At 44.5% G+C, this 20,886-nt stretch overlaps 2 protein-coding genes across 5 annotated transcripts; both read right to left on the minus strand.

Annotated features, from left to right (window-relative positions):
• LOC8064268 (mitogen-activated protein kinase kinase kinase 3) lies at window positions 409-6,887 on the minus strand. The gene is made up of 11 exons (XM_021458314.1): window positions 5,711-6,887; window positions 3,756-4,286; window positions 3,161-3,248; window positions 2,948-3,010; window positions 2,497-2,657; window positions 2,332-2,407; window positions 1,878-1,937; window positions 1,677-1,784; window positions 1,290-1,529; window positions 1,057-1,175; window positions 409-964 (listed from the first exon to the last, which is right to left on the minus strand). Exons 1-11 carry the CDS (start codon window positions 6,097-6,099, stop codon window positions 712-714), a joined length of 2,088 nt encoding a protein of 695 aa, XP_021313989.1. The 5' UTR covers window positions 6,100-6,887; the 3' UTR covers window positions 409-711.
• On the minus strand, window positions 8,105-12,333 carry LOC8064269 (UDP-glucuronate:xylan alpha-glucuronosyltransferase 1). Of its 4 annotated transcripts, none has more exons than XM_021460525.1 (4): window positions 11,913-12,333; window positions 10,959-11,032; window positions 10,197-10,403; window positions 8,105-10,109 (listed from the first exon to the last, which is right to left on the minus strand). In XM_021460525.1, the coding sequence occupies exons 2-4, from the start codon at window positions 11,000-11,002 to the stop codon at window positions 8,411-8,413; spliced, it is 1,950 nt and encodes a 649-aa protein (XP_021316200.1). In that variant the 5' UTR covers window positions 11,003-11,032; window positions 11,913-12,333; the 3' UTR covers window positions 8,105-8,410. The 4 variants fall into 4 exon arrangements, with proteins under 4 accessions (XP_021316200.1, XP_002453984.2, XP_021316199.1 ...); XM_002453939.2 differs by having other exon boundaries at window positions 10,197-10,406; XM_021460524.1 differs by lacking the exon at window positions 10,959-11,032.

The raw sequence follows: 20,886 nt of genomic DNA on the forward strand, positions 1-20,886 counted from the left end.
GTTGATTGTTTTCGGTACTGTAGCACTTTTGTTTGTTTGTGGCAAATATTATCCAATCATGGACTAACTAGGTTCAAAAGATTCATCTCGCGATTTGCAGGCAAACTGTGTAATTAGTTTTTGTTTTCATCTATATTTAATACTCTATGCATGTGCCGCAAGATTTGATGTCACAGGAACTTGAAAAAAATTGGTTTTTGGATGAACTAAACAAGGCCTTAGAGTACTTTACTTCTTAGCAATCTAGGTTGAGTTAAACGCTGCCACCTGAAAGTCTGAGTAGCCACATATATAGTACATCTAGTTACCCTCTCCAGCTACTGAAAATTGACTGGCTCACATGGTCCGACATCCATGTGTCCTGTCACAGGGCTCACAGCTCACTAGTCACAACATAAACATGCAAGGGAAGAAACTTCAGATGCGTATATTTCTCTGACTTTATTTATATGAATAAAAAAATACATCCTTATTCCAGAATCATCGTCATCGTCATATTTAACCTATACAGGATGTACATTGACCATTTACAACACTTGCACATAGTTGACAGTCATCAGCTACACCTTCTTTTTCATCTACACAATAAATCAGATCATGAGCAATCGGGATTCCTAGTTACCAAGGATTTATCAACGTCTCCTGGATCACCTAACTTTGCCGTGAAAAATATCGATAACTGATAGTCTCCTACAGCTCTACAGGTCATAATCAGAATCTCTTTGGGGAGCCATATGGACTTTGTGGTCTCTGGCTGATGTCGCGCCATGGATCTGGAACTGGGTCGCTTCCTCTCATCTGGTTTTGCATGTAACTGACTGGGTTGTGGGCTGAAGATCCTGAGGAGAATGCCAGATGTGATGGGGAAGCAAGGGAGCTCCAGTTCGATTGCTTCAACTGGCGTAACGGGCTTGAGCATGGGGACACTGGGAGAGACATGTTTGCTCTCACATCAATATGCCTACTGCAGGATGATGACAAAGTTATCAGTCAGGATACTGGGTGTGATTGGATGAACAGGACATAAGGATGGTCACTAAATGCAAGTTACTGTACCTGGAAGTTTTGTGGGGCGAAACGCATGCTGAAGAAGATCCCATAAAACCTCGCGCTCTTAGCCCTCCAATGTCCCGCAGAGGAGCAATGCTTCTCTTCAATGAAGGTTCTTTGTTGGACTGCAGACAAATTTAAGGCTATCAAGATCATTTCAAAACAAACATTAACATGAAAGGAAATACTTCTAAGAAACTAGCACAATCTCTATTAAAATGGATAAGCAGGTGAGTCACCTTTTTATGACATGCCTCTGCAGGTGAAGATAGTCCATTTCTCAAAGTGGTATTGCATTCGGCCCCTCTTATTACCTGATCGTCTTGAACAAAAGGATGACGCAGCAACTGAGTTGCAGATGGGCGCTGCCCTGGATCACGTTTTAAGCACAAACTAAGGAAATCTTTCCCCTCTTTAGAAAATCTCTCTGGGATTTCTGGCATATCGTTGGTGTTAACTATCTTAAACATTGCAGGTACCTGAAAGACATGTGTTGAGACAAAATGGACATTAGCATAAAAAAACCATGAAGTACATGCTAGTTACTTTGACTATAAGAAGCAAAGTGACTGATCCAAGTTGGATGGAAATATTTCAGTAAAATGTAACAGAATGTGAAGACATACATCTTCATACTGATGCCAAGGATGTCTCCCAGTTCCCATTTCAATAATTGTGCACCCAAGGCTCCAGATATCAACTTCAAAACTGTACCCATTTTTGTTCATTATAACCTGAAGAGTTTGAAGTACTTCACACAACTTTTCTTGGAGATGGAAACCATACATGGCAAACTCTTCAAATGTCATTGATAGAAAACAGCATACCTCAGGAGCCATCCAGTATGGGCTTCCTCTCAGTGAGTGTATTTCAGCTAAAGATGTTATCTGCATATAAGCAAATAATGTGAGATGGAGGAAAAAACTCAAAAGGATCTCCTTTTGGCTAGTTGCCTTTTTATATTGCAAAAAGATCAGCAGGTAGCAATCTGAGTCATGCTTGCTTCAGTTATATTATGATGCTATGGAGTGCAGAAAACAGAATATGACCATCAACATCCTTCACAGGGAAAAGTGTCTATAAAATGAGATCCAATCTAGGAGGAGCTAAATGTACAACTATGACACCTGGTTAGCTGGCCATGGAGACAAACTATAGCCTAGCTAAATGCTACAGTGGGGGTAGGTGAGTGAAGTTCCAATAATGCTCCTAAACACAGGCATGCACAAAAAAAAAGGACACAAAAAAAGGACTTTGGAAAATGAAAAGAAACTGCATTACATGTTTAGCCATGCCAAAATCAGCAAGTTTGACTTCGCCATTTGGGCCAACAAGTACGTTTGCTCCTTTTATGTCTCTGCCAAATAAAGCGTTATGAAGTGTTATACTAATGTTTCTTCAGTTTTAACTTTAGAAACTGAAATAGTGTTAAATCATTCGCAGTACCTGTGCATAGTTTTCCTACCATGCAAGTAGGCAAGTCCAGAAAGAATCTGCCGAGTATAGTTACGAATCACAGGTTCCTTAAAAGGACCATAGTCTCCAAGCAGTTTATGGACTGAACCTCCAGAAACATACTCAAGATAGATGGACAGTGACTCATCAGTCTGCCCAAAATAATATAGTATTAGGAAAGTCTAAGCATAATCAGCACTTCATGTAGAAAGCTTATGTACATTCGTTTGATACCAAAGGCAACAATTTTTTTCTTGGCGTGAAATGACTTAATGGGGGCAACAGTTAGAAAGAAGTCCAAAGAAAAAAGGTGAAAGAGAAGGGACTAGGCAACAGTAGTGGCTTGACACACTACATAAACATAAGCAATATTGCATAGCAAAAAATTTGTGGCCACAGGCCCTCAAATGGTAATAGTTATCAGTTGCATCATGGAACTCACCAGTTCACTTCCATAGTATTGCACAATGTTTTGGTGTGAGAGTTGTCTAAGCATGTCTACTTCCTGTGGTACAAGAATTGTACAAGTTAATAAAAAGAATCAACATGATTCAGGATCTACATCTCAGAAAGGCACATGCTACATGTATTTACATCAATACAATTGCCTTTGATCTATAGAAGACTTATCAATCAAATTGGGGCAGAAAATGACCTGCTTTAATTGTCTGAGGCGTTCTTTTGACTTTGAATCATCCAAAATAACTTGTACCTCTTTTATTGCACAAAACTTTCCGCTTTCACTATATAAGACATGGTTAAGATCAAACACAAGATTCTAATGATACAAGAGCCAAGAGTGTAGAAGATAGAAATGGTTCTCAGATTTCATTCCGTGTCATGCAACAAAGTGAAAGATATAGCATTTTTTAGTCAAAGAAAACAATAAGCATAACATGTATCTGATAGTTCTCATTTCCTGACACCTTTAGCTCACTGAATTTGACATGGCAATCCAAATGACTCCCGACAGTCTAAATCGATCTTTATCAGATTACACCTAGTAACGAATTGGTGTGCCAACATTGACAAAAAGAGAGCGCGTTTATTAGAAGCTGTGTTTTGCAGAGTTGAAATCTATACATAAACTTCAACAATAAAAACATCCACTTCGATACAAAATTTTATGAAAAATGAGTTCGTCTTTCCATTATACTTATATCATCAGGAACGAAAACAAATATACGTGTAAAAAAGGACCTGAATGGAACTTTAAGTTTTATTAAAATGATACATAAGGGCATTCATACCTGTTGAATCCAAGGTAAACCTGACCAAATGTGCCGCTACCTAACAGCTTCCCCTTTTTCCACTGTGATTGGGATTGGGCAGAAGCAATGGGAGATGAAGGAATGGGACAGCTAGCAATACGTGCCGGAGGACGAGGCAAGGGTTGAGACAGACTGCTCGCAAAAATGGGTTGAGACTGACTCTTTAGATCATCCATCATTTTAACCATTGACCTTGAACTAACCCCAAGGTCTCCTGGAGTTGCAAAACTGGAAGCAAAATCCTGCCCTCTTGGTCCTGGGGAAAGACTCCTCGTTCTTGCACGAGCATTTTTATGAAACACTCTACCACGCGAAGTAGTCCCAGTAGTTGCAGCTTCATAGCTTTGCAAATGAACTTCTCCGGCATTGGATACAGGCACCTCAAAAAACTTATGGTGCTCACGCGGAGGCGGAGCACTACATGAAACACGGTGTTTTTCTTCTGTCGTGCGCTTATGTGCATCAGGTGGCATAGTTCTTGCTCCAGGATGTACAAATGGATCCGCATACCTAAAGGTTGCAGTGTTGCATCAAGGAATAAAAAATATCAGAAAACATAACAGGACTGACAATGACAAATAGTCAGAGGCGCAAAATAGGTACAGACAAAAATAATAAACAGGCAACTCTGACAAGGGCAAAGAAATAGGAAAAAGTGTGGAAATTCAAGATAGAAAAATCCTGAGTGTGGATGGGAGATTTTGGATTATTAGAACCTTTGAGGAATGCTTCGGTGTTGTAAATACTCTATAACTTTTTGTCTTTCCCCTACTAATAATTTCAGCAAAGCTCTTGCTGACCTTTTGGAAAAAAAAAAGAACCTTTGAGGAATTCTATGAAATCAAAACTGAGGTAAGAACTTGAGCTAATTGACTCTTGTGTTTAGGCCAGATAACCCCTGCCTGTCACTACTGTTGCACAGAATCAGAATACTAAAACAGATATCAACCATACAAACACATTTAATAACCATTGTAATAAATATTGGTAATGATGGTTACACCCCATGGTCTTATAGCAAGTGATCATTGCTGTATATTCCCTCTGTTTTTTTAAGTGTCACATTTGGTTTGTCCTAAGTCAAACATTGCAATCTTTGACCAACCATTTTAAAAAATCTTTATAGTATGATAGTCTTTCTCATAATAAATCTAAAAATAAAAATCTTATGACATGAAACTATATAATTTTTAAAAAATCAATAGTCAAAGATACACGTGTTTGACTTAGGACAAACAAAATGTGACACTTATAAAAAAAACAGAGGGAGTATGTAAAAAGTATTTATCCTGCACCAAGAGCTATCAAATCTTCATTAGGCCTCTGTCATCCGGTTTTGGTTGTACTTAACATTAATGGTAATAAATGTTTGAATACCACATGTAAATAATCTAAAAAGTGGTCATTAAAAAACCTAGTAGTTCAAAAGATTGGCTTTGTAGGGAGTTATATAAACTAAGATAACAGCAAAACTAATGATTCAAATGGCAATATAATCTACTATACTATTCGGTTTGTCACAGGACTAAGGTTGATGAGTTTGCACACCAACTTCTGCAAGGATAAGAAAGACTTGTCCAAGTGAAACACGCCTGGTTGCAATTTCTCACACGATGACAAACCATTGACCTTTGACTCCCCGTGTGCACGGCAGTCGGCAGATGACAAGCGCAGAGGGGGTCAACGGGCGAAATTGGTGCGAAACCTCACTCACTCCTCCTTGGTCATGGCGCTCAACTGGAAACCACTAAATTACTGACATTTGCACACCCAGATCACCACAGAGCTCTAGTCATGCGACGACACTGGACATAGACTCATAGCATCATTTTCGCTGTACTCACGCACCGTGAAGGTACATCGTACAGATTACGGCAACGAAGGAAAGTGCGAAGCAGCAGCACGTATCCCGCGGTAAATGCAGCATTTCGTACCTGTAATTCGTGTTATCCACCACCTCATCTGACTCCGACGAGCTCCCGCTCGAAACCGGCGAGCCACCGCGCGCCGATTTGTACACGGCAGGGCGCGGGAGCGGTAAACCCTGCCCACGCCAAGCCGCCGGTCCCCCAGCTGGTCCTGACCCGCCGCCGCCGCATAGCGTGGCGGCAGCGGCGGCGGCCCTATCCGCGCCCCGCGGCGCCGGGGAGCCGAGGCTGCGCGTCCATGTCCGCTCCCACTGGGCCGACGGCGACGCGGTGGGTGGAACGACGACGTCGACGGAGTGGCGAGGCGAGCAGGAAGCCGAGGCGGAGGCCGGCACGGGCCCGTCCTTGCGCTTGGAGCTCGGCCTGGACCTCCTCCTCGGCCACCAAAAGGGCATCGCCTTCTGGTGCTCCGTCCCTCCCAGCGAGAGCTCGATCCCCGAGGCGCGGGAGGGAGGTGGTCGGTGCAACAGCTGCTGCGGCCGCGGCTACGAGTCCACGACTACGAGCGCGTCTGCCGTCTGCCCCGCGCTGCGCGTTCCGGTCTTGTCTGCGGTGCGCGCGCGCGCGTGTGCCGTGCTGTGCCTGTGCCTGTGCGCGTGCGGTGTGCGAGCCGGCCGGGCGGGTTAATGCCCCTGTTTCTCCTGGTGTGGAAGCTGTGGGTCGACGACTGGACTGGACTGGACTGGTGTCTGGTGGTCGTCGATCGTTTTTCGCTGCAAGAGCCGGAGTCGCTGGCGGTGGGGGCACATCATAGTGTAGAAAGAATATTGCGTGCTTACGATAGCAAGGAGCGCAAGAACACGTGTCCACGTGAGACACAGTTAAGCTGCGAGCTGCTGCTTCTTCCTCCCGTTCGGGCATAATAAAGGGAGTGGAACTTCACCACGCAGGCATGGACGGTGGTCGAGGTCGGCGGTGGCAAGAGGGATTAGGGTTACAAATATGAGGTTTCGGGCCTTCAATATCGATTGCTTTAGAAGGATGGTGAAAGTAGGTGGTTACGAACTCAGTGAGTTTGATGAGTGGCAAGTGAGGTAACCGGGACGTCATCGAGCGAGCATTGCTAGATATTTGATAGACAAGTCAAACAGCAGAGACGACCGAGCATAGTATTAGTGGTGGTGGCGGTGAGGCTATTGGCGACGAGGTGGCACAGAGGAGGAAGACGGGTCATGCGTCTACCTCCTTTCAGAAACTATTGGAGATGCTCTTATGTATCATATATTTTTGAATAATCGTATCTATTGTACTTTGCATTAGTCTTTTTAACTTTTTTCTATTGTTGTGGACTTTGAGCAACTCTAACCTAAGTAGGGCCTCTACTTAGGGTTTGAGAGCTCTCCTATCTTTTGAGGTCACAAATCTAATCATCAACTCCAGCAGTAACTGCTAATTGAACCCTTCAAATTGATTCCAGTAGTCGGTGACACGTTAGAACGACTTATAACTATGTATACTAGTTTTTTCTTTTTCTTTCTTTCTCTTTCCTTCATTGCTCCTCACTAGCACTTTGCATTGCACAAGCGTACTGCAACATTGTCAGCTCCAATGCTCGCATGCACTCATTGTCACATTTGTCGTTTTGTCAGCTTCGAATGTGGCTCTGGTCTCTGGGTGACGGGTGAGGCGACGATGAGGTGGAGCGGTTTGTGGAGCCACGGTCGGAGAAGGTGGGAAGACAACTGTCAAGGCAGTTGCATAATGCAAGCACGCAAAGGAGGAGGCGTCCCGTGGTTGATGATGGTGCGTCATCCGGAGCCATAGTCGGATGGAGGCACGGGGCGGAAGGGCGATGGAGGTGCTAGTCCTTGTGGCGGTGTTGTGAGATAGGAGAACAAGAAGGGTTAGGGAGATGGCGGCGAGGGAGATGGTGGCGAGGTAGAAGGGGTGAAGGAGAGGCATCGCTGTGGATGGGAGGAAGCTGCCAGGGTAGAAAACAAGGGTGAAAATGCGTCTTTGGCAAGGAAAGGGCCTTAAGCCCTTAACATGCAAGACATATAGATGTGGGAGTGAGGAATAAGGTTGATTTGAGGGTCTTGGGCTTGGTTAGACACCTTCAATCTCAAGGAAACTCTGTTCTGTGTAAAGCAGATATTGTTCACATCACCTAGCGTGCGGATCGACTAGATAGCAATTGTCACGGATGTCTTTTTTTATAAAAGATTTACGTGTCATTGCATTAAGATTCATCTAGTTTAAGTTTACAACACCGTGTTTTTTTTTTTTTTTTGAGATGGACAACACCGTGCTTTTTAGCCCAGGAAGCACTGTTAACTCGCTTTACGACCGTGTCTCCACCGGCGGTTTGCTGTCTAGTGCCGGCGTTTCAGCGTGAGCCAGAGGAAGATCGTGACAACTTGTATCCGGTGTGGACAGTGGATCACGGTACACTGAGCTCGCTGAGTAAGGTCTTTCATCGGAGAATCGACTATTCACAGACCAAAATCACACCAAAGAGGTTTTGACGCAAGCATCCACTTGGCATGCATGAGACGAGGTACCAAAGATTGCTGAGCATGTTGCCACGTGACAGACAGACAGACAGACAGACATAGCCCTGGCATCTCGCTCGACCATCTCAGCAGGTCAATCCTGATGGCCATGGATGTGGATGATGGATCAATAGCACCAAAATTCGAAAAGCACGAGCACGGAGCACGCGCCGTTAGATGATGAATATGATGTTGTTACTGCTGCCGTCAGAATTCAGAAACTGTCAATTAGCTTGGCGTACGACGTGGTGATCCGGTTCCCTTCCACCCGGCGGCCGGCGATCTCCCTCTCGCGGCAGGCCTCGGCGTCGCCGCCGCCTGCGCAGATGCTCCGTCGCGGGTCGGCGATCCGCGCGCTCCAGTGTCCGTCGGAGAAGTTGGCCTCCCTCGCCCGCGCGACGTCCCACCGCAGCAGCGCCTTCTGCCGCTCGTCCAGCAGGCAGAACCCCTGGAGCCGCGGCGGCATGGCGTCGTGCACCTTCCACCACCGCGCGTGCGCCTCGTCGCTGGCGAACTGGCGCAGCGCCGGCACGTTCCAGTTGCAGTCGTAGTCCCGGAAGCAGAACCAGGGCTTGAGTCCGACGAAGTGCACGGCGAGCGCCACGGGCGGGTCGGCCGCCAGCACGCGGCGCTTGGCGGCGGCGCGCTCCGCCGTGTCCCCGCCCCAGAAGTGCTTCATGTAGTTGGCGTGCGACGGCAGGCGGTGCCACCACGCGAACACCTCGTTCAGGTACCCCTGGTCGCCGCCGTTGTACGACTCGATGTCGCCGACGTGGTCCGCCAGCAGCCGGAACGTGCAGTTGCAGGGCTCCACCACCATGACCCCCGAGTTGAAGTAGGCGCCGTGGTTCCCCGTGGCGCTCACCTCCGGCATCGCGAACAGCGGCTCCATGGGCCGCTGCACCAGCAGGTCGGCGTCCAGGAAGATGACCCGCTCGTATTCCGTCAGCGTCCACAGCCAGAACTTGCTGTAGTTCCACTCGTTGTACGCGTCCCGCGACGCCCGCGGGTTCCGGATCCGCCGGATCGTCCGCACCACCCACCCGGCCGCCTCCAGCGCGCCGCGGTGCCGCGCGCTGATCGTCTCGTCCACCAGAGCCACCATGTCCCGACCGGACCCGGCCATCCGGATGCTCCGCGCCGCCGTGATGGCGCCGCACGCGTACAGCTGCTCCGAGTGCAGGATCGTCGCGTACGCCTCGCGCTGCGGCGCCGCGGAGACGTACGGCTCGCCGAGCGCTCTGAACGGCATGGCCAGCTTGCAGGACCCCACGGGGAGCTCCAGCTTCCGGCGGAGGTCGCTCACGTCCGGCCTGTACAGCCACACGTCGCCGTCGCGCGCCACCTCGTCCCGGCACCTGAACAGGTTAGGCATCGGGAAGCACCGGCTCACCACGAGCACGTGCGCCGCCGCCGGCCCACCGCCGTGGCGCGCGCGCGCGGCGAGACGCGCCGCGGCCAGCTGCAGGTGGAGCCGCGCCACGTCCTTGGACCAGCTCGCCGCGCGCCCGCACGGGAGCTTCACCGCGACGACGTCGTACCTCGCCTCCTCCGACTCCACCGATGGCTCCGGCAGGTCCGGGCACGCCGGCGCGCCGTAGCGCTCCTCCTCGTCGATCCACTCCGGGTACAGGTGCTCCCAGGTGACGTCGCTGCCGACGTGGTCCAGGCGCACCGCGGAGGCGTCCGTGTGCGGCATCCGCGCCTTCCACTCCTCGACCTCGCCGTCGTCGAAGTTGAGCAGCGCAACCCGCGTCCGCGTCCGCGACGTGCCGCCGCCGTCCGCCGCTGCCGGAGCAAAGTGCTCCGCCGCCGTCTCGATCTGCGACCAGTCGATCCTCAGGCTCGACGCGTACCCCGAGTTCGCCGCGTCCGGGTGCGACATCCAGCTCGATTTCGACGCCGCCTCTGGCCTGAAGTTTTTGCAGTCAATGCAAGTTGAAATCTTTTAGCAGCTGTTGTTAGTGATCATCACAGACGTGACAAGATTTTTTGCTCACTGTGTGGTGTGGTGGTGGTGCTCGTCGGCGAGGTGGATGGACGGCGAGTTGAGGAGGCCCATGAAGGAGCCGCACATGAGGAGGACGAGCACGAGCTTCACGTACAGAACCTTGCCGCTCCAGCCTTCGGGCAGCAGCGCGCTGAACGGCCTGTACTTGGCATCCTTGGCGTAGTAGCTCCCGATGCAATCCTTCCTGCTCAAACTGCTACTGGATTCAATTCAACACAACAAAAAATCGTATTATATTTACTGTCAGTAACATTCAGTGACAAGATGAACTGAACAAACTCAATCAAAAGATGAACTGATCAATATATACACAGCCAAAATGGGATCTTGTTACAAAGTGACAGTGTAGCTTTTTTTTTAACCGAGCTGTTAACAAGCTGTTTTTTGTACTGCTTTGTTTGTTAACATGCCTTTTAACTTTCATTACAGTGTGAATGGAAAGCTCGCGGTGCATTTAATTTGGTCCTCTATATGCTGCTTGCAGTGACCAAATCCTGATCCTCTTCAATTTGCATTTGATTTTTTCCAACTCAAGACCTGAGAAAGTCGTTAGTCATGGAGAAATTCTCTCTTCACCTACTCCAGCAGGTCACCAAGAACAGTTAGCTCCATACTCCCCAACGGTCCAGGATCATCACATATACTATCAACTGCCAAACGTCATCACAGCTCCATGGTCGTCGATCGAGTTGATTTCTCATCGTTATCGCTGACTACATGGTCCCTGCTCTAGAGTTGAGTCTAGACTCACCCTTTCGTTATCGCTGACGACTTCATCTCCAAGGCTCCAAGCATGCATTGGGTGTGTGTCACCCTCTGTTTGTCCTGCGCATAAATTCTATTTAGAGCCTGTTTCTGTCACTTGGCAATTGGCATCAACAGAAGCACGCAGAGACTTGTTCAGTGCAGAAACACGAGCTGTGACTTTTTCCTCACCCCAAACCAATTCACGCCCTCGATCACCGGATGAATTGCTTGGTCAGAGAACAGGTGAGCCAACCATGAAAGTAACTCGGTATTACGTCGGTATTAATATAAAATTATTAACTAGCTAGTCTGGGTTAGCTCGCCTAGAAAACTACTAGAAAAACAGGTTATCATAGGCAACTTTGAAAAACTAGGTTCTGTTAACTGTACACGAAATTTGGGTGGTTCACCTATACCGTCTCTGAAAGTTACTTGTGCGTGAACCTGAAACTAGGGAGGTCTGACTCTTTTTGCTATAACTCTAGACCACCTAGGGCACCCGAAGCGCGTCGTTTATATGCGTATTCGAGAAAAAAGAAAGTTACTTGTGCTCTCAAAAGTTGCAAGGATTCGATGTGGTGAAATCGGTTTTCTTGACAATTTACCAACTAGTTCAAAATTGTGACCGGCTTTGTCATGTTGGATTGCAGAACAGGACCGAGTATGTGTGTTTCTGCTTAAATGGCCTAACAATCAGAATAAGATGAGTGCAAAGCAACGTTGCGGAAATAAATTATTGACGAGGGCAATGAAACTGAAAATTTATTAGGAGAAAAACAAAACGGCATGGAGTTGTTAGCAGGCATGGTGTTCGCTTCATTGTTCATTTGCCAGCCAGACGAACAGGACGACGACACGTGGCACATCCATGAAGATTCAAACGAAATTTAACAATAAAGATGAAGTAGTACAGGGAAAGAGAAAAAAAATGGAGAGGAGAGGAGGGAAATAAACTCACAAAGTTCTGTCCAGGCGATGGCGTTTCTCTGCATGATGAGCACAAGCAAAGCCTCTCATCTTGATGCACCAAGAGCAAGGGGAGCTATAGCTAACTCAGATTAATGAAATCCTTGGTGTCTCTCGATATCGTCTTGTGCAAAAGGAAGATATAGAGCAGGACGATGACGAGCTCTGTCGATCGACAGAACTCCGATCCGATGTATATGGTTGATCCTCGAGCTATATTGATATATATGATGATCAGCCCCTGTAGGCTGAAGCTTGAGATGTTTAGCAATTGGAGCAACTTATTCTCAACAGCATGAAGCAAAGCAAGCCCTACTTATATGTTATATATGTATGTATATATATGAAGAGAGTTTAGCTGTGGTATATAAGAGAGTCTCCCAACAAGTGGCAACAAGGGAAGGTCTGAGGGACAAAAATGAGGAGGTGCAACCAAAGCATTGGTAGCAACTTATAGCTACCATTGGGCACTGGGGCAGGGGGGGGGGGCAGGTGAGCTGGTGAGAGACCAAAGTAACCCGGCCAGCAGGGAAAGGGAGGACACTTGGTTGACAAGTTCAAGCAAGGAGGACCTGAGACCTGGTCCCTTTCACAAGTGTTGTGTTTGGAGAGGTAGCATCACATTAGTGGACACGGTTATCTATCCCCGGCCGCCTGCACTGCTGCAAAAGGCACATCAGCACATGCATGGAGTACTTTGCATGGAAAGGGTGGTGCAGTGCATCAGTGCATGGCCTTCCTCCAGAGATCACCTAACTAATACTAGGATAGAACGAAAAAGGAGTGGAACAATCCCCTTCACTGGTCGTTCAGTTGTTCCCTTGTCTTGTTTCGTTAGCACGTACGTTTCCATACATCCATCGTCCATCCTCAGTGATCACTCAACCATGCATGCTGCAGATGATCAGATCGAATGGCCGCATCCATCTTTGCTTCAGATCATCAGGTGTGAGTGTGACCTTACTTATGTTATTTGCAAGGAAAGAGTAGAGTAGGTGCAACTCATCACAAAATATGTCTGGTCTGACAAAGATGTACACAACTGAATCAGAACCACATCGATCAGCCTGAATGACTGAAGAATGAAGCAGCTAGGACTAGGTGAGAAGAGCCAGAGCCTGCATTTGTTGGTGCAGGGTGAGATGAGATAGATAGATGGAATATCATGGATGCCTTTTGCTGTGGTTGGAACGCGGATTGGCTACCATATATACAATACAAACACCGCATGAGAGATGAGGAGTGTGCAGGTTTGGGAGACGTTCACCAAACCTAACCGATGGATGGATGATGCATCGGGGAAGGGGTGGCGCGTGTGCTTGTGTTTGGTTGGACCTGAAGCAAATCTCTGCAGCTGCTGCATGTGGCCTAGCTATAGCTTTGTGGCCAAGGGATTCAGGTAAACTCAACCAAACTTTTACACTACTACTACTACATGTTAGTAAGCTACTCCTAGCAGCTTATCTAGTCTAGGATGAAAATAGGTTTGGAAACCTTTTATAGTATACTAGGAGGATTCCCCGCGCATTGCCGCGGGTATAAAGAAGAAATATAAATACGATTTTAGTGTATAGTCTATCGAGTCATCTATATATAATTTTAGTAGTTAATTTCTAAAGAGAAAGAGAGAAGGTCGCGTGAGAGAATAGTTGCTAGCAGTATGCATGTATGGTTATGTGTAGGTAGTTGTATCTTGTGAGTGGACATTTAATTGCATGCGGCAGCAGTAGAAGTGGATGATGACGTGGCGCAAGGAGATGCAAGAGAATTAGCTTAGTGAGGTTTGTCTTTATAGGATATATATAGATATCAAAAGAAAATGAAAGAGATTTTAGATCAAAAGAAAGAAAACGAATGTATGCAAATGGAGTACGGAAAGAAGAGGAGGGAAGGGAATAATCTTGAAACCCTGACCCTGATTGAACCATTAATAGGTGCGTCATAACGAGATTGAGTGGAGGTTACGGAGCACCAAAGTCATTTTAGTTTTGCCGTGTATTAGGTGAAGTGTGCGCAAGCAGATTGATATGATCGATGTAGCTAGCTACCCGTGGAATATAAGGTAGACTGCTAGAGTTGAGTTGAGGTCCAACAGCATGACTTGGACTGCCAATTCCAATTCCAATTCCAATTCCAATTACACTCTCTCTCCGAAACGTAACGTAGTAGCCGGAGGGCAGGAGGCAAGTGACGCGCACGTGATTTTGCAGAGAAAATATATACATATATATACACGCCACAGACTAATGTGGATGTGATTGTTTCTTAACTTAAGTTTTTTGTATTCATTGGAGGATAAATATATAACGGAGCAGCTAGGTCTTACATACTTTGCTTCGACATGGGGAGAGCTAGAGCCCAATATTAATTTCTTCGCTACTATGTGTCCTATCTTGCCTGTGTTGCAACGAAAACACGACACAGAGAGACCAAAGGGTTTGAGTGTGATCGAGCTTTTGATTGGAGTAGAGGGCACAGCACCAGCACGGTCCAAGTAAGAACGTGCGTGTGCATACGCGTCTAGTTCAAAAGGGGAAAATAACGTTCTTGACCTTTGTAATAAAAAAAAAAGTTCTGTGTAGCTGTTAACGACAAATGGAACCTGGCCTGCTGTTGCTGCAACTTGCAACCTAAGACTACGAGGCGAAATTCATTTTTTCTCATGTGACCTCTGGTTTGAGATAATATAGAGATAAGTTCACCCACAGCTATACTCTATGTATTAATCCCATACAGAAGTTAAGATATATTAATATATTTTCTTTTCTAAAAAGAGATAAGTTCACCCGTGATCTGTGCGCCATCTTTCTCCTCTTGATTATTCCAGCATATCTTCTCGGAATTCCATGGAACTTCTGGGCAAGGGAGCCCTTGACAACAAGCATGCGTGGCCACACAGCCAGCCACCGGAGATCATACGCAGCGGTTCACGGCCCGGTCGTCACTGAGATGCTTTATATATCTTTCTCCTTTTTGTATTTTGTGCACTTTATATGTTGTTTGATTTGATTGAAAAATTGTGTTCCTACTATTTGTTCATGATATTTCTTCCTAAGGCCTTGTTTAGTTTCAAAAGTTTTTGGGAAATCAACACTGTAACACTTCGTTTGTATTTGACAAATATTGTCCAATCATGGACTAACTAGTCTCAAAATATTCGTCTATGCAAATTATGCAATTAGTTTTTATTTTTGTCTATATTTAATACTCCATGCATGTGTTTAAAAATTCGATATGACGGGGAATCTGAAAATTTTTTGAGGAACTAAACAAGGCCTAAACTTGTGTTTCTATTTTGTCTTATAGCTTCTTATTAAGGCCTTGTTTAGTTCCAAAATATTTTTGGAAATCGACACTGTAGCATTTTCGTTTGTATTTGACAAATATTGTCTAATCACAGACTAACTAAGCTCAAAAGATTCGTTTCGTCAATTCCGACCAAACTGTGCAATTAGTTTTTATTTTCGTCTATATTTAGTACTCCATGCATGTGTCTAAAGATTCGATGTGACGGGAAATCTGAAAAATTTTGCAAAATTTTTCAGGAACTAAACAAGGCCTAAGTAACTTCTTTAATTTTCTGGTCAAAACTGGTGTTACATGATTTTTTTAAAAAAAAAGTTTGCCTTTTGAGTATAGCTTTTATTCACAAATTGTGTGATAGATTTGTGTGAATAATTTGTGTTGAGAGACCATGTGAGTAAATTGTGTTTATGAACAGGTGGCGGAGGATCGGAGGCCTGAAGACGCTGTAAGCTCCACTCCGCAACCAAGTTCCACGAGAGACCTTCACGGAGCCGCTGCCATCATCCAAGAGGGCAGTGATGGGTGAGCTCTTCCCCTCGCACGGCGCGCGCAGGGCACAGTCCATGACCGGGTTGGACTATGTGCTGGTACCCACAATTCTTCTCCAGTCTAACTTAATAAGCTAAATAAAAAAAAGAAAATAAGTTGTTTATTTAGTTCAGTTAGACTAGAAAAGAACCACGGTACCCATTTAGAGCATCATTCTCATCTTTAGTTGGACTGAACACTAGTTTCTTTTAGTCGCAAAGTTAGTTTCCTTAGTTACCACATCTTTACAGCGCCACCATTGAAGCGGGTGCCTCACGTAAGTGTTCCGCCGGTTAGCTGCCATCGGCAACTCACCGTTTTGCAACACTGGGCATAATTTGTATCCTATTTCTTTTTAATGAAGCACGTGCCAATAAACGCTTTTAAAAAAAATGTGAGTACATTATTATTTTCATAATTACATGAATATTCTTGGCTTGCATAATTTATTTTTGTGTTCATGATAATTTGTTTATCCAAGTTATGCGAACATCTTTTTGCATGCACAATTCCTTTTCACAACTTATGTGCATATTTTCTTTACAAGTTATGTAATTTGTGTGCATAATTTTTTGTCATCAAAAGTTATGTGTGTAACTTATGTACTTGTATAATTTTCTGCTCATAAAATTTGAGTCAAAATTTGGTATTTTTATACTTTTCTGATAATTTTTTGATTAGCTTGCATAATTTTTTTTGTAAAATTATGCGCATGATAATTTGGTTTGCCGTTTTCATGCATAATTCCTTTTCTATGTGCATATTTTTTTGTTTTCTACAAGTTATGTAAACAATTTATGTGCAGAATTTGTTGGTTTTTATAAATTATGTGTATAACTTATGTGCTTGTATAACTTTCGGCACACAAATTCCAAGTTAAAATTTTGTATTTATATAATTTTTCTAGTGAATTTTGTTGCGAGATTGGGAAACACATCTAAACTCTAAAGTGATTGGGAAGCACACAAAAAGATAATGAACAGACGTCCCTTTATTGCTTGACCTCAACACGCTCGCCAACAAAGTCCGAAATGGAAAGTTCACAGCGACATCAACTAAAAATAGAAAAAGGATAGAAGCATGCCCGAACATTCGCTGAAGAGTAATCGAGTGAAGGTTCGCTAATTCGAGTTTCCAGTAGTGTAAAACTGTAAATAGCTTGCCCAAATCAACTACAATTAGTTCAGTCTTCTAAAATTGTAATTTCGTCTACAAATATCCTGAGTCAAACTTTTTTTAGCTTTAATTATTAAAATGTAAATACCATAAAGATCAAACATATAACTATTTCATCTAAAACATTTTTTTATAAATATGAGTAGGATAGAGATGTCTTGAGTCAAACTTTTTAACTTAATATGATTATTAACATCTTAAATGCCATAAATATTGAGGATACAAGATTGTAATGGTGAAATATATTTTTTCTTTTCAAATATGTGCACACAAACAGGGGCGGAGCCAGGATTCTAATGTAAGAGGGTGTTCAAACGGATAACAAAATTACACATGACGAAATACATATACAAGTTAAGTACATAACAAATTAACAACCAAATAAAAAATGTTTCTTAACTTGAGAGCCGTGCTGTTTCTTAACTAAAGTTTTTGTATTCATTGGAACGGAGTAGCTAGGTCTTACTTTGCTTCCACATGGGGAGATCTAGAGCCCATATTTCTTCGCTAATATGTTGTCCTATCTTGCCTGCGTTGCAACAAAAACACAGAAAAAGACCAAAGGGTTTGAGTGAGAGCTTTTGATTGGAGTAGAGGGCACAGCACCAGCACGGATAACGCGTCTAGTTCAAAAGGAGAAAATAACGTTCTTGACCTTTCTAAAAACGTTCTGTGTAGCTGTTAATTAACGACAAATGGAACCTGCTGGCCCGCTGTTGCTGCAATAACTTGAAACCTAAGGTCAGTCTCAACGCATACTTTTATGACACAGTTACCAAAACTATAAACTATAAACTATGTAACTGAGCTATATAAGTTTTATGAGTATGAAACTTCTCTCTCATCTGATGAAACTTCTTCATTTAATGACCCTGCCAAGTCAGCAATTCTACTTACGTGGCACTCTATTTAATGTGCATAACACTCTCATGAAACATGTATTAAGACTGACAAAGACAATTGCGAGGCGCAATATGACCTCTAATCTAATCAAGAAACGAACGATCTCTGTAATTATTATTACCACTAGTACTGAAACATATACACGACGCACCCAATTTTTTCCAGATGGCGGCAGCAGCATGGTCCTAATCCTAAATCCTAACTAACACTGGAAAACGTGTGCACGCGTCTATTACTTACAAGCAAGAGCAAAAAAAAAAAGAAAAGAAAAGAAAAGAAGTTGCTCCTACTATTTCCTTGGTACCTAGCATGTTTATTTGAACTTATCTACCAAATCTGTCGGTCGGTCATTTAACAGTGTTTTACTCTTACAATAAATCAACGAACAATACTTTCAGCCAACCGAACCGGAGGCAACCTAAGAGCATCTCCAAGAGCTTGGCTAAATTTAGTAGTTAAATTCTAATGTTTAGCCATTTTGTAAAATAGATAACTTCTTAAAAAATAAGATGTTCACAACAGTCTTGCTATCAGATAGCTAGTGTCAGTGGTTAGCTATATATGGCCAGCAAAAATTAAGGGATAGCAAACTTTTTATTTTACAAAACCAAATAGCACATCTGTTGGAGCCTCTTTTTCTACTATAGAAGTTCTAAAAGGCCTCCATAATAAAAATAGCAAAGCTGTTGGAGTGCTCTAAAGAGTCCTGGCCCGTCACGTACAGGATACATTTTTATCTGACTCCGATCACTATCATCGTCGCCATCCTAGGATTTCTTTCACCTGGTAGCACTCAAGAGCACTAGTGAAAATACTACTCTACTATGTCTAATCGATTCAGTTCCTAAAACCCAACCAATATACTAAAATCCTTATGTCATATGGATTCGGCTACTCTCCGTATGATTCAACGCGATTTCGCATTACACAGAAAAGTGTATAAGGGGGGTTTTGTGATTTTAACATGATTTCGCGTTACCAAAAAAAAAGGAAGAAAGATTATGTGATCCGACTCTGCCCATGGCCGCAGATCCAATCTGCTCTCTAGTTGTTTGTGGGGCATGTCCCTTGCCAGCCCCCTATGGCTCTCCCCTGGCCCTGGCTGCATGCACAAAAGACGATAGTCGATAGGTCTTACTTCATTAGGTCATTAAATGAAAAAGTTTCATCAGATAAAAAAAAAATTATTCCCATAAAATCCACGTGCGTCAGTTAGTTTATAGTCTTTTGACACTGACCTCATCGTGCAACTGCAACCGCGCGCCTCCATTTTCCTTCTCATCTACTCCGGCGGGCGCCTGTATCATGAGAGAAGCCCAGCGCCGGAGAAGCATGCCATCCATAGTTGGGCCAGAAAATCTGCACAAGAGTCGTTATCGGGCCAACAAATTTGCGCTAGAGAAACAGCTTTGTTGGGCCAAAAGAAACTAAAGAATCGAGCCCAACGAAGGAAACCCTAGCAGAGAAGCCGCCGTCGCCGCAGGCCACCCTATAAATACGACCCTCCTGCCGCCGTCCCCTTCCACCATCTCCTCTCTCTGCCGCCGCCGCCGCCGCCGCCGTCGCCGTCGTCGTGTGTTTATTGCTTTGATTGATTGATTTTGGATCCGTTTTTCTCTTCTGTTGTTCGTTCCTCTTTGGGGAGGAAAAGAGAGGTTGTAATGAGGGGGCAATGATGATACAAAGTCATGCACCACTCTGAATAGAGGGGATTGTTTTCTCTCTTTGGGCTGACAAAGAAACTTTCTACCCATTTATTCGTCTGAGCCTTCGACTTGCATGGGCTTTCTCCCTGTTTCTTGGTTGCGTTTTGTTGGGGGTTCTTGAGTGATTCTTGAGAACCAGTTGATGTGGATCCAACCGATCCAACCATGATGCGGACTGAATTTCTAATTGAAGTCAAATCTAATGGACTCTGATGGTTCTAAAGTTTGCCTCCACTTGTCGTTGCTTTTCCATAATTCAGAATCTTTCTTTGTTGGGATCCCTTGTTTCTTTCCTCGAATAAGCCAGAGGGGGTGAAAATCAATGCATTTGTCTTTGTTTTCTTTGAGCTGGATTTGTTTTGGATCTGCTGCTTTGAGTGAAAAGAGCTGTTTTAAAGAAACAGATGAAGCCAATTCGCAGAGCAAAGGGGCCAGATAAGTGGCGATCTTTGCATTGAAGGTTGGCGACAGCAAAACTGCAGTTCTCCGTGCCGCTCAGATTTCACTCTGTTTTGTGACGGCCTCGAACAAGCTGCTACATCTTCTCTTATCTGTGATCCAAGTTCTTTATCATCGTAACGCAGATGAAGCCAATTCGCAGAGCAAAGGGGCCAGATAAGTGGCCATCTTTGCATTGAAGGTTGGCGACAACAAAACTGCAGTTCTCCGTGCCGCTCAGATTTCCCTCTGTTTTGTGACGGCCTCGAACAAGCTGCTACATTCTTATCTGTGATCCAAGTTCTGTTATCGTCGTAACGTTTTGAGTTAAATGTCTATGGAGTAGCTATGACATTAACGATCTCATCACGCAACTGACACGAACGATCCGAACATGCAAGAATACAGTAGTATGTGACACATGACAACTGAAGTCTGAAGACGATGATAACTGAAGAATGCACTGCAAACAAATTTGAGGACGAACTGATGAATGCGACGATGATAACTGAAAAACGCTGCAAACAAATTAAGATCATGAACTGATGAATGCTGACAATGGTATAACTGGAGAATGCGCTGCAAACAATAATGATGGAACTGATGAATGCTTACGGTATATGGATAAATCAGAGCTGATAAAGTAACGAATGAGTGAATGGCACGTAACAGAGCTGATGAATGGATAACTGAAAGAACAGGAATCAAATCAAGATGAATGGATAACTGTAGATGAAGGCTGACGATGATAGCTGGTGAATGTGCAGCAAATAAGGCCTCGTTTAGTTTCAAAAAAATTTCAAGATTTCCGGTCACATTGAATCTTGTGACACATGCATGAAATATTAAATGTAGACAAAAACAAATACTAATTATACAGTTTATCTGTAATTCGCGAGATGAATCTTT

This window comes from Sorghum bicolor, chromosome 4 (assembly GCF_000003195.3).
Source record: "Sorghum bicolor cultivar BTx623 chromosome 4, Sorghum_bicolor_NCBIv3, whole genome shotgun sequence".
Classification (NCBI taxonomy): Eukaryota; Viridiplantae; Streptophyta; class Magnoliopsida; order Poales; family Poaceae; genus Sorghum; species Sorghum bicolor.